The 12,436-nt window shown below is 41.2% G+C and overlaps 1 protein-coding gene across 7 annotated transcripts in view; it reads right to left on the bottom strand.

The window, feature by feature from the left end:
• WDFY4 (WDFY family member 4) overlaps nucleotides 1-12,436 on the bottom strand; it is a 291,014-nt gene that overhangs the window by 107,845 nt on the left and 170,733 nt on the right. For all 7 annotated transcript variants that reach the window (XR_007145177.1, XM_047824339.1, XM_047824338.1 and 4 more), the window contains 2 exons: nucleotides 6,879-6,956; nucleotides 664-870 (listed from right to left, as the gene is read on the bottom strand). Coding sequence is in view for 6 of the 7 variants with exons in the window: in XM_047824339.1 (XP_047680295.1) it covers nucleotides 664-870; nucleotides 6,879-6,956 (285 nt within the window). In the remaining variant the exon portion in view is untranslated. The remainder of the gene's footprint in view (nucleotides 1-663; nucleotides 871-6,878; nucleotides 6,957-12,436) is intronic.

Raw genomic sequence — 12,436 nt, 5'->3', positions numbered from 1 at the left:
AGGGCTGGTTACGACTGCTCCATTACAGATAACTTATGCAGACAACGGTCATGACTTAGCTCCTTCCAAACACTGATGCCCAGATTATTCCACTGGACTTTTATGGATGTCAGCGTGATACTGGGTCAGTGGTGTAGATATGAACCACTCAGCTATTCATTCACTCACTCATTTTCTTATTTATTCAGGCTGTAGTTACAGCAGCCTTTCTATATACCTGGGAGGTTTAGTGATTCTTTTCTTCTTTTTTTTAATATTTTATTTTATTTTATTTCATTTCATTTAATTTTATTATTTTTTAATATGAAATTTATTGTCAGATTGGTTTCCATACAACACCCAGTGCTCATTCTAAAAGGTGCCCTCCTCAATACCCATCACCCGCCCTCCCCTCCCTCCCACCCCCCATCAACCAAAGCATAAGATACTCTTAAAAACTGAGAAAAAAAACTGAGGGTTTATTCTTTTCTTCTTTTAAATGGCATCAAGAATAAATTATAGCACTCTTACACTTAACTGCACATGATCTCTCCTACCTGCCCATGCCAAAGCATTCCCAAAGCACTCCTGGTGAAAACAGCATGAGAAGGAATAGCTCAGAAGACACTTCCCTACACATTTCCTGCCTGGAAGCATCCTTGTTTCACTGCATCTAACTCTTACCTTGAGCCTTTCTGGACTCAGGGCTTCCAGCGGAGACAAGCGTTTAACACGTTTCCTCATGCGAGCTGGTCCCTCTCTCCAGTCCAGTTCCCACCTGGAGCAAAGTGTGGCTTCTGTCGTTTGGCCCCACAAGCCCAGCTCCCCAAAAAGCTGCTCCTGAATCTTGGCCCAGGCGTTGGCCGCCTTGATGTTGTTACATCTCCGTCTCTGGGAAGCAGAAGTACAGGGTCACCCTTAGACACATTTCCTCATGGGCTTGGCCCCGAACCTCTGGGGATGAACAGACCAAGCCCTCTTAATTGGTTGAGAAAAATAAAACCCTACAGGCAGCCCTGAGCACCCTCAGGGTGTGGAGTATACATCCTGGAGCCAGGAGCAGGCCAGGAGAAGATAGTGGTTTTTCAGCTCTGAGACCATTCAATCCAGGTTGGGGGAGGAGAAAACCATCTGCCCGCTGGCCTTCAGAACCATGTGACTGCTGGGTGTTGTGCAGAGCCCAATAGGACCTGAAGGTCCTGACACTATTCATCAGAACAGGTTGGACAGAATGGACTTTATTAATGGAACACAGAATCTCACCACAACCCCTTCCCTTCAAAAATGATGCTGAAGATACTCCTTCCAGTGTCTGGACTGGAGGTGTGTGTATGTGTGTGGGGGGGGGGGGGGCGGAATCACAGACCTGCCAATAATTGGTAGATCTGAAAAAGTCATCTCTGTCTCTGGACCTCAGATTCTCCAACTGTCAAATGAGAACTTTGGCCTAGATATCATCTAAGGGTCTTTCAAATCCTAATATCCTAGAAGTCTAGAATGTTGAAGAATTCTAGAATGTATGTGGAAACTAAAACCTTTGCTATTAATGACAATAATCCCTTACTGATGACATCGTTATAGTTTGCACATGTGGCACTTGACTGACCCCCCCCCCCCAAACTGCTTTTGTATGCCACACTGAAGTTGTCCGCATCACCTGTCAAAGGAAACTTGACACCTGTCAGCTTTGACAGCGGAATCTTATGTGTCTTTGGGGTGAACTTTTGCAGTTATTCAAATATTTGATGGTTATTTGCCCTATCTTTTGATTTTAAGTTTTCAGAAAATTGAAAGGTGTGTTAATGTTGAGAAGCACAAATCTCATCAACTTAACATCAAGAGAAAAGAAATCACTATCATGCATCAGGGCCGAGCCCCTCACCTGCTGTATCTCCGTTCCTCTACCCCACGGCATCATGCATGAAGCTTGAACCTTTTAAATAATTTCTACTATCCTCATAAAGAAATCAAGTCTGGGAGAGGAGATGTGGTTTCTCCAAGGACCACCGGGTGATGGAGCTGAATATAATAGACAATACAGCGCTCAGACGAACCAGGGTCAGACGAACCAGGGTTATCATCATGTTTCTGCTATTCTCTAGTCGCCTCATGGAAAGGGGCTTCATCAAATGCAGTTAATAATATTACAATAATAATAAAGCCATGGGTTTATGTAAGGATTAAATGAGACAATATTTTCAAGAGTTTTTATGCGGTGACTTTCTCAGCGTAAACAGTATTGTTATCGTGAATAAAGCAAATCCTATTTCAAAGCGAGATTATTTTGTTTCTCCACAGTTCTCACATTTATATCCCAAACAGCATTTTATATAATACTCCAACTGGTTAATAAGGAGCTCCAGAAAAATAATGTCTGTCCTGTCCAAAGCCTTTTACAGGGATGAGGTTATATGAAATGAATACACGTTTAGGGAAAATATTTCAGCTCCCTGGAGATTGTCACTGGGTTTCGAATAACATATTAAGCTTCATAGAGGATGAGTAATCCCAAGCTATTGGGTTGTCCACCTTGGATTTAAAATTAGTCTTTAAACAGTATCTTCTTCACCCCAAGGATCTACCTATGAACCTGGGGGTTCATGGCTGCCTGTGTCTTCATCGCAGAGCAAATAAGTTGTCTCAAATACCTGCAGCCAGACAGGCATGTATCAGTAGTGAGATCCCTCAGAGATGAGTGATTGTTTAGTCCGTGACAGAAAGCCACAAGTGGTCCCAGGAGAGAGGACACAGGATGATCAAACGGCAAAAGCCCTGCGTTCCCATACCTGCAAGGTGCTCTGCTTTTTTTTCAATGTTTATTTGAGAAGGGGGCAGAGAGAGGGGGGCATACAGGATGGAAGCAGGCTTCACACTGACAGCAGAGAGCCTGATGAGGGGCTCGAATTCACGAACCGTGAGATCATGACTTGAGCCAACGTGGGACACTTTACCGACTGAGCCACCCAGGCATGCCACCTTCAAGGTGCTCTCTAATGCCTGTGTTTCTGCATAACATAAGGTCCCCTTTCAGCTTCAAGCTCGATTGGGCCAAATGCTTAGAGACTTAGAGGCAGGATTTCTGGTATGTTAGAAGTAGCTATGACTTGGGGCTGAATGGAAGCTTTTCAGTAGCATTAATGAGCTTTTCCTCTGGGCAACCAACCCTTCCCTGCTTTTGGTCCCCCATGCTTTGGAGGGGCTGATCCCAGCCCTGGCTTCAGTTCCGAATGTCATCCAAGTGGTGGAGGACGATTACAGGATGGGCTAGTGCACATCATTCCCCAGGACTGGAGATGGTGCTCTCTGAACCTATATGGAGCAGACAGTGCAGAGAGGCAGATGCATGGGTACACAGTTGGGGTCACCTGCCCCACATCAGGGTGCCTTTATGTGCATCAGAGTGCCCCTGAGGCAGAGACAGTCCACAGGCATGTAGCTCAGCAAGAAGACACTGCCTTTGTGCAAGCTAGAAAATGGGTCCCCAGCCTTTACATGAACGTTGCCTAGTTCTAGGATGTACAGCCTGAGAGGGAGAGAGAAGAGAAAGGGAGAGAGAAGAAACAGGTTGCTTAGAACAGAGCTTAAACACCTGGATCCAGCTCTTCTTGAAGCCTGCTTCCCCAGATTTTTTAGTACCACAAAACTTCATTTGCTGCCTAAGCCAGTTTGAGCTGAGCTTCTGATATTTGCATTTGAAAGAGCTGCGACAAAAAACTTAATATACAGAAACTCAGCAAGAAATGGCAACAAACTGTTGGCCCTTAGAGAACCCAAAAGTGTGCGGCAGAACACTGCTTCTCACATACTAAAAGAAAGGCCACTTCTAGGATGGCAGGCATCTTGCAATAGCTTTAACCAGTAAAGCCTGGAATGTTTTAAAAACAGCACAGACAGAATGAGGCATTTCTGTCAATTATGGTAAGGAATCGCCATAAGAACAGGATGGTCTGGGCATAGAACCAGAGCAGCTGGACCACAGAAAAGAGAACGAATAGAATTTGGAAAAGGCAAATGGGAATCCTGGCAGGGCCAGAGTCGAGGAAACTGTTTTTGCCAGTACTTCTGGAGCAACAAGAAATTTGGGAGATTGGATATATCAAATTGCCTGATTTACTGGTAACATAATGATGGGATATGATGATGCTTGGATGAACTTCCAGGGCATTGGGTAATGTTACCTGGTCATGTTGCGGGCTCCTGCCATCTGCAGAGACCTCTCGGTTGTGGGCAACAGGCCAAGTTAGGGAAGTCTTACACCACGTATTACGGAGAGCCCTGTGGGCCGGGATCCCTGAATCTCACTACGACCACCCTCTTGGGAGGGCCTCATTGAGTATACTCGGCACATGCTGTCCTTGAAGAACTTGGTGGGTTTCACTAGCCTGATCTCTTCACAGAATTTGGACCTGGCTTTTCTGGAAGTAGAGTGGGGGCTGCCCTCGGAAAATGTATTGCCCCTTAAAAAAGCAGGGTGGATGCTCTAGGCCCCATTATCTCTGGCAGATGGTGATTACCTCTGCATTCCTTTAAACGTTGAAACAATCTGTCTTAAATATTTAAACACTTGGAAAGTATCCTTATGGATTAGCCTCAAATGCTGATTTTCTCAAAAATACCTCAAACAGTAAAACTCTACACAACTTTCTGAAGCATTCTCTGAACCCCATTGAAGCCCGCTGCTGAAAATGAACAAGGCCAAATGTTCTAGAAGGCCGGGGACTTTCCTCGTGGGCTTGGAGCCTCTGCCGAGGTTCTGTCCTTCCCCCACGAACTTTCAGTCTCACACATTCCAGCAGAAACTCACAAAGTACCACACAGCACATCTCTTCCAGTCATCAGCAAATCTCCCAGGCTCTTCCAACCGTAGGAAGAGAGATTCTCACATTCTCGACTGGGTGCTGATTTGGATGTTTAGACAAACAACACCCTCTATCTTGGAATGAAACAAGTGTGGCGAGGATGCCCATAAACAAAGGATGTAATCTTAAACAAGTCATCGTATTTTCCCCCAAGAGCAATTGAATTTATTAGCTATATTGCTAATCCTGAAAGAAGTCAGTGAATACAAGCGGTGGGGCATTGATGTGCAAGGGCCTGTCCGAGGGGCTCAGATACCATGCGGCTAAGCCAGCAGGGCACTCCTCCAGCTGTGCAGTGCAGTCAACAATGTAGGTGCCCATGAGGAGGTTCTTCTCCACACTGAGAGTCTGCTTCAGACCAGCTTGTGCGACCAGAGAAACAGGAATGTCTCCTGATAGCTTTGATAGCCACATGTCTTATAGACCCCCAAACCCCTCTTTCACCCCTGTCAAGTCTGATAAACTGCCCCTGTCCTTACTCACAGGATAGCTGGGGAGGCTATGTTGTTAACCTGTGTGTTTCTGGGGTGCAGGCTGCACAGCTCATGAATCCTTATTTCCAGGGGCATGTGTGGGCTCCCAAGTGAACTTATTTGGAGGGAATTAGACCAGGTTTCTTGGTCGAAGTTGATCAGAGCCGATTTTGTTCCCCTGACATTTGGGCAGGCCTTCCTTGGCCCCTCACCCCATCCCAGCCATGCTTCATGACTCCTTATACCCTATTACTCTACTCTTTATAGTAGAATATCCTAGAATTGGCCTCATCACCCTGCTTGTGGTTATTTCCTTACTCTTGGTCCTTCTACTGGGTTTAAAAACCTTCAAGGCACAGCAGTGACGTTATAATCTCTGCCTTTCCTGTATTTAGCATAGATTTTGGAACAGAGAAATCGTAAAGCAAATAGTATTTTTAGTGGGGTTTTAATAGTATATATATGTTGTGCTCTATTATTAGCAACAATTTTTTAAAATGTTTGTTAACAAAAAATAAAAATAAAAAAATAAAATGTTTGTTAACAACAACACAGACTAAAGATGAACCTCTTAGCCATTCCATAACCGCACAATGGACATGTATTCCCTGCCAGCCACTTCTTGGTGCTCTATGCTTTCTCTTTAATTTTCACAGTTAGGAAACATTATCCCTTCTTTGAAAGGGGGACCCTGAGACTCAGACTGCAGGCCTGGGACGAGGCAGACCTGAGACTCAACTAGAGATCTCACTGGCATGACAGTCAGTGCTCTTTACCTTGACTGTCCAGAAATCACACCTAGAGAGGGGTTGTAAGTATCTACATCTGCCCTCATGGTGGCGACCCATTGAACTTAGGGTAAAATGCAAAATCCCTAAGGAGGCAGCAAGCCCTGTGTGTTGTGGCCCTGCCTCGTCTTCACCCTTGTTCATCTCCGGTTCAGGTCACCCAGTCACTTCTTCTTCCAGTTAACTGGCGGCATCCAGCTCTTTCCTGATCAGGAACTTCCCACATGCCCTTCCCTTAGCCAAAAACACATCCTCAGAATACTTCTGTCCATCTTCCTCCTCCAGATCTTAACTTAATGGTCACTTTCTTGGAGGGGGCATCTGATCGGCCCAAGTTAAATTCTCCCCACATCATAATCTCTCATTGTACCTGTATTTTCCATGTCTCTTGCTCAACACGAGTAATAATGATCGATTTATTTGTGTAGCTATTTCATATCTATTCCTCCAGAGAAGTAGAGTGAAGTTACCAGAGAGTGAGGCCTGTACAGTTGCACCCCTAGCTCATAGCTCAGGGTCTGAGGCACTCTGGGTTGACACCTATTTACTAGTGGATGAATGGGTAGATGAGAGGATAAACATGCTGACTATTTCCTCAACTGCTGACAGCATGGGTCCACATTCACTGCACAGGTTACACAAGTAGGTCTGAATCGTTGCTGGCCAATTATTGACTTAGCCAACTAGAACTTAAACCAAAGGCCTTCCCGATTCTTTGTTCCAGGTCCAGGGTAGATTCCTGGCTTCTGTGCAGAGAAAAGAGCTATTCTGCTTCTTACCTGGACATGATCTTTGTATAAAGATGCATATAGTTCCTGTCCTCTTCTTCTGTAGTTCTCGATACACGACACGAAATCCTGGAAGAGAGAAAACAAGCCACAGCTTAATGACAGTTGTGATTTCAGATAAAAACTTCTCCATTCTGACCAATTATCAGGGGAAATAACAGTTACAAGTTTTGTTGGTCAACTCAGTCACAACCTCATCAATAAAGACTTCACTTACGCTGACACCACACACACAGATATGCACACACGCACACACATGTGCACACACACATTCACACACACACACACACACACACACACACACATATACACGTCTGTGGGTTACTTCCACTTCCAGCTATCATGAGCTAGCTTACAACAGGTCAGTCTTCCTCCCAAGAATAAAAAGAAAGGCCATATTTGAATAATCTGCTTTAAGGCAGCAGAGAGTACCAAGAGAGCCAAGACTTAAGACGTCAAGATCTTGAAGATAAAGAAAACTCACTGAGATGTGCCCAATGCCTGATATCTATGACTTTTTGCCCCTGGGATATTTGCAAGTTTGCAAATAACACAAGAAGTTGAGCTGAACAGAAAGTGGTGGGTAAGAAGCAGAGAAGCTTAACGGAAATTGTGATGCTTTCAGGTGGCTAAGGAGACAAAAATAGGAATTCAGGCTCACCAAGACACCTAGGCCATAAGAGACCAAGCGTCCAGAAATAGGACAGTACAGAGAGGCAAGCCTAGCTTTCTGCACTGATGTTCTCTTTTAAGCAGTTTCTGATTTATAAGCAGTGTAACTTGTAAAAACCAACAGGATTTGGGCTTTAAAGTGGGATCTCTCAAGGGCTGCGCCGTAGAAATAAAGGCAGTTTGGAAATAGACCAGGTCTTACGAAGCTGAAACCTGACTTCCAATGGGCTCAAACTCTGAGTACATTATAGTGATCTGCCCCCACTCCAAGTACATGCCAGAAGGCAAAGAAAGTCCTTTCTGGAGAAGGATCCCACCATCTGAAGCCTCTAACTGAGAATTTTCATACGAAATGCTCAGTAGTCAAGCAGAAATTACTAGATGTGCCTGTTAAAAGGATGAACAGAAAAACAGATAATAAAAACATACCCCCACATATATCCAGACATTACAGTTACCACACATGGACCTTAAAATAATGCAAGGTAGTCCAAAAAATGCAGAATGGAGGCTTTTGCAAGAGATATGGAATCTATGGAAAATAACCAGATAAAATTTCTAAATCTGTGAAATGAATTAATTGAAATTAGAAACTCCATAGGTAAGTCTGACAGCAGAGTGGATACAACTGAATGGAGGGTGAGTAAAATGGAAGAAATATTCTTGCTAAATATGATGAGATATAAGTATGGAAAATACTTAAGAGATAAAGATAGATACGTATGTAATATAGAGAAAGCATCTAGCATATGTGGACTGGTGTCTCCAAAGGGGAGGAGACAAAGAAGCAATATCTGGAAAGCTAATGAGAATCTTCCCAAACGGGTGCAAGACTCATTGAGCCACAGATTTGAGAAATTCTGTAAACCTCAAACAAGAAAAATACAGTTAGAAAACCACCCAGAAGCCCATCACAATTAAACTGCAAAAAAAGAAAAAAAGAAAAAATATTCCAAAAGATAGCAAAAGTTCTTATCATCTTTAAAGAGGTGACAGTAAGAATGGTAGGGGCCAGAAGAAAACGGAACAACATCTTCGAATCATGAAAGAAAAAAAAAACTGACAAGCTCAAAGCCTCTACCCAGTGAAAATATCTTTCAAAAATAAAGACAAACCAAAACATTTGCAGGTGAATAATACTGATAGAATGCATTACCAGCAGAACTGCATGAAGTGAAGGAGCTTTTGGGGTAGAATGAAAATGATTTCATATTGAAGCATATATCTTTGGAATGAATGAAAGACTACAGAAATGGTAAATATATTAGTATATCTAAATGAATTTTGGCTATTGGAAAACAATAATAGCAATAATAATAAAAACTTACAGGATTTAAAAAATAAGAATTAAGGTACATGAAAAAATAACAAAAGATGGATGGGGTAAATGAAATAGTGTCCTAGGTTTCTTCAATTAAAAATTGGGGAGGGGGGGGGCACCTGGGTGCCTCAGTCGGTTGAGCATCCGACTTGGGTCTCAGGTCATGATCTCAAGATTGGTGGGTTTGAGCCCCATGTCAGGCTCTGTGCTGACAGCTCGGAACCTGAAACCTACTTCAGATTCTGTGTCTCCCCTCTCTCTGCCAGCCCCCCCCCCACCATGCTCTGTGTCCTTCTCTCTCTCTTGCTCTCAAAAATAAATAAACATTAAAATTTTTTTTTTAATTTGTAAAAAGGGTCTAATTTACATTAGACGTTAACAAAGCAAATATGCACATTGTAATTTCTAGGCTAACCACTAAAAACATAATAAAAGAATATGTGACTTCCAGGTAATAGAAGGGAAGTACAATAATTTAAAATAGTTGATAATATGTTGAAAGAGGGGAAAAAGTAATAAATAACAGATATTACAAACAGAAAATTTAAAAAAAAATTTTTTTAACATTTATTTATTTTTGAGACAGAAAGAGACAGAGCATGAACGGGGGAGGGTCAGAGAGAGGGAGACACAGAATCTGAAACAGGCTCCAGGCTCTGAGCTTTCAGCACAGAGCCCGACGCGGGGCTCAAACCCACGGACCGTGAGATCATGACCTGAGCCGAAGTCGGCCGCTTAACCGACTGAGCCACCCAGGCGCCCCCAAACAGAAAATTTTAAACAAGGTGGCTTTAAACTAAAATTGTCATTAATTACATTCAACGTAAATAGACTAAATGCTCCAAATAAAAGATAAACTGTATCAAAAAGGAAAACCTAAGTAAATGCTACTTAAAAAGAGATACTCCTTGGGGCGCCTGGGTGGCGCAGTCGGTTAAGCGTCCGACTTCAACCAGGTCACGATCTCGCGGTCCGTGAGTTCGAGCCCCGCGTCAGGCTCTGGGCTGATGGCTCGGAGCCTGGAGCCTGTTTCCGATTCTGTGTCTCCCTCTCTCTCTGCCCCTCCCCCGTTCATGCTCTGTGTCTCTCTGTCCCAAAAATAAATAAACGTTGAAAAAAAAATTAAAAAAAAAAAAAAAGAGATACTCCTTGAAACAAGGACACAAAAGGTTGAAAGTAAAATGATGGTAAAAAAAAATAATAATAAACTAGACGAAGGCTAACCAAAAGAAATGTGGTAAAACTGTACAAGTAGTAGTCTTTAAAGTAAGAAGTGTTATTAGGAATGAAGACAGTACTTCATAATGATAAAGGATAAATTCACTAGGAAAGTATAAGTTCTAAATGTGAGGCATCTATTAAAATAGCCTCAGAATATATAATATATAACATAACAGAATTGAAAGGAGAAGCAAACAAGTCTACAATCACACTGGAAGAAGGTAACTTATCTCTCAGTAACTAACAGAAGAAGCTGACAAGAAAGGTAGAAATAAAGAATATTTGAGGGGCGCCTGGGTGGCGCAGTCGGTTAAGCGTCCGACTTCAACCAGGTCACGATCTCGCGGTCCGGGAGTTCGAGCCCCGCGTCGGGCTCTGGGCTGATGGCTCAGAGCCTGGAGCCTGTTTCCGATTCTGTGTCTCCCTCTCTCTCTGCCCCTCCCCTGTTCATGCTCTGTCTCTCTCTGTCCCAAAAATAAATAAACGTTGAAAAAAAAATTAAAAAAATTAAAATAAAAAATAAAAAAAAAGAATATTTGAAGACTATAGTAGGCAAGCCTCATCTGATGAATTGTTTAAAAAATTGCAGAAAATAAATGATACAGAACGCTCAAATGGAATTACTACTAAAACCTGCCACAGGATGGAACATGGAACAAACATAAAATAATTTCAAATGACTGAAATTACACAGAATATACTTTTTTGAACATAGTGGGATTAAGTTACAAGCAAATATTTTTTTAAATCCCCATATATTTAAAAATTAAGCAATATTATTTTAAGTAGCCCATGGGTCAAAGAAGAAATCAAAATGAAGTTAGAAAATATTTTAGCCTAAATGAAAATGAAAATATCACATAATGAAGCACATATGATAGAACTAAAACTTTTTTGTGGGAATATACGTAATATACCAATAGTATTATTAGAAAAAATAAGCATGTAATCTATCAAGAAATTTGAAAAACAATTTAAACCAAGGGAAATACGTTTAATATCTCCCCCAGAAATTCTGATAAAGAAAAAAAAAGTCAAAAGTTACCAAGAACAGGAAAAAGAAAACGAGACACCATTCTAGATTCTACAGACATTTAAAGAATCATTATGAATAACTTTATGCTAATACATTTGAAATTTGGATGAACAACACACACATTCCCGGGAAAACATAACTTACCAAAACTGATACAAAAAGAAACAGAAAATCTAAATTGTGCAATGTCTATTACAGAAACTAAATCTGCAAATAAAACTTCCCCAACAAAGAAAATTTCAGGCCTGGGCATAACCAGTAATTAGAGGATGAGAGACCAAATTTGAGAAAAAATTCAGTGGAAATCAGCAGTAGATAAAGCATAATGTGTCGCTACATAATTAATACCAATCCTTCTTAAATTTCCAAAAAACAAAAACAAAAACAAAAAAACAGAAGAAGAGGGAACACTTCTAAACTCATTTTATGAGGCTAGCATCATCCTGATACCAAAGCCAGATAGACGTCACAAAAAGGAACACTATAGGCCAATATACCTGTAAACAGAGATGCAAAAATCCTCAATAAAATACTAGCAAATAGAATTCAACAGCACATTACAATAATAATACACCACGACCTACTAAGATTTTTCCCTAGGATAAAAGGATGATTCAACATCTGCAAATCAATCAATGTCATATACCACATTTACAGAATGAAAGAACAAAAGAACATGAGCACCTCAAAAGACACAGGGAAAGCATCTAACAAAGTTGAACATTTATTTATGATAAAACTCTCAAAAAAAGAAGTATAAAAGGAATTTACCTAAACACAATAAAGGCCATATGTGAAAAGCCCACACCTAACATCATAATCAGTGGGGGAAACCAAAAGCTTTCCCTCTAAGATCCACCAGAAAGCAAGGATGCTCACTGTTGCCACTTCTATTCAACATAGCACTGGGAGTCCTAGTCAGAGCAATTAAATAAGAAAAATAAATAAAAGACATCCAAATTAGAAAGGAAGAAGTAAAATTATTTCTGTTTGTAGATGATATAATCATATATGTAGAAAACCCTACATACTCAACCAAAGAAAGAAAGAAAGAAAGAAAGAAAGAAAGAAAGAAAGAAAAAGAAAAGGAAAGGAAACTGTTAGAACTAACAAATGAATTCAGTAACGTTGTAGGATACAAAATCAACATGCAAAAATAAGTCATGTTTCTATACACAAAGAACAAACTATCCAAAAAGGAAATTTAGAAAACAGTTCCACTCACAATAGCAACAAAAAAAGTAAAATAAAATAAAGTAGACCTGTCTTCTCAAATAAAACAACTGACAGTATTTTCTG

This window comes from Prionailurus viverrinus, chromosome D2 (assembly GCF_022837055.1).
Source record: "Prionailurus viverrinus isolate Anna chromosome D2, UM_Priviv_1.0, whole genome shotgun sequence".
NCBI classification, from domain to species: Eukaryota; Metazoa; Chordata; class Mammalia; order Carnivora; family Felidae; genus Prionailurus; species Prionailurus viverrinus.
This window is presented reverse-complemented; position numbering and strand designations above follow the sequence as displayed.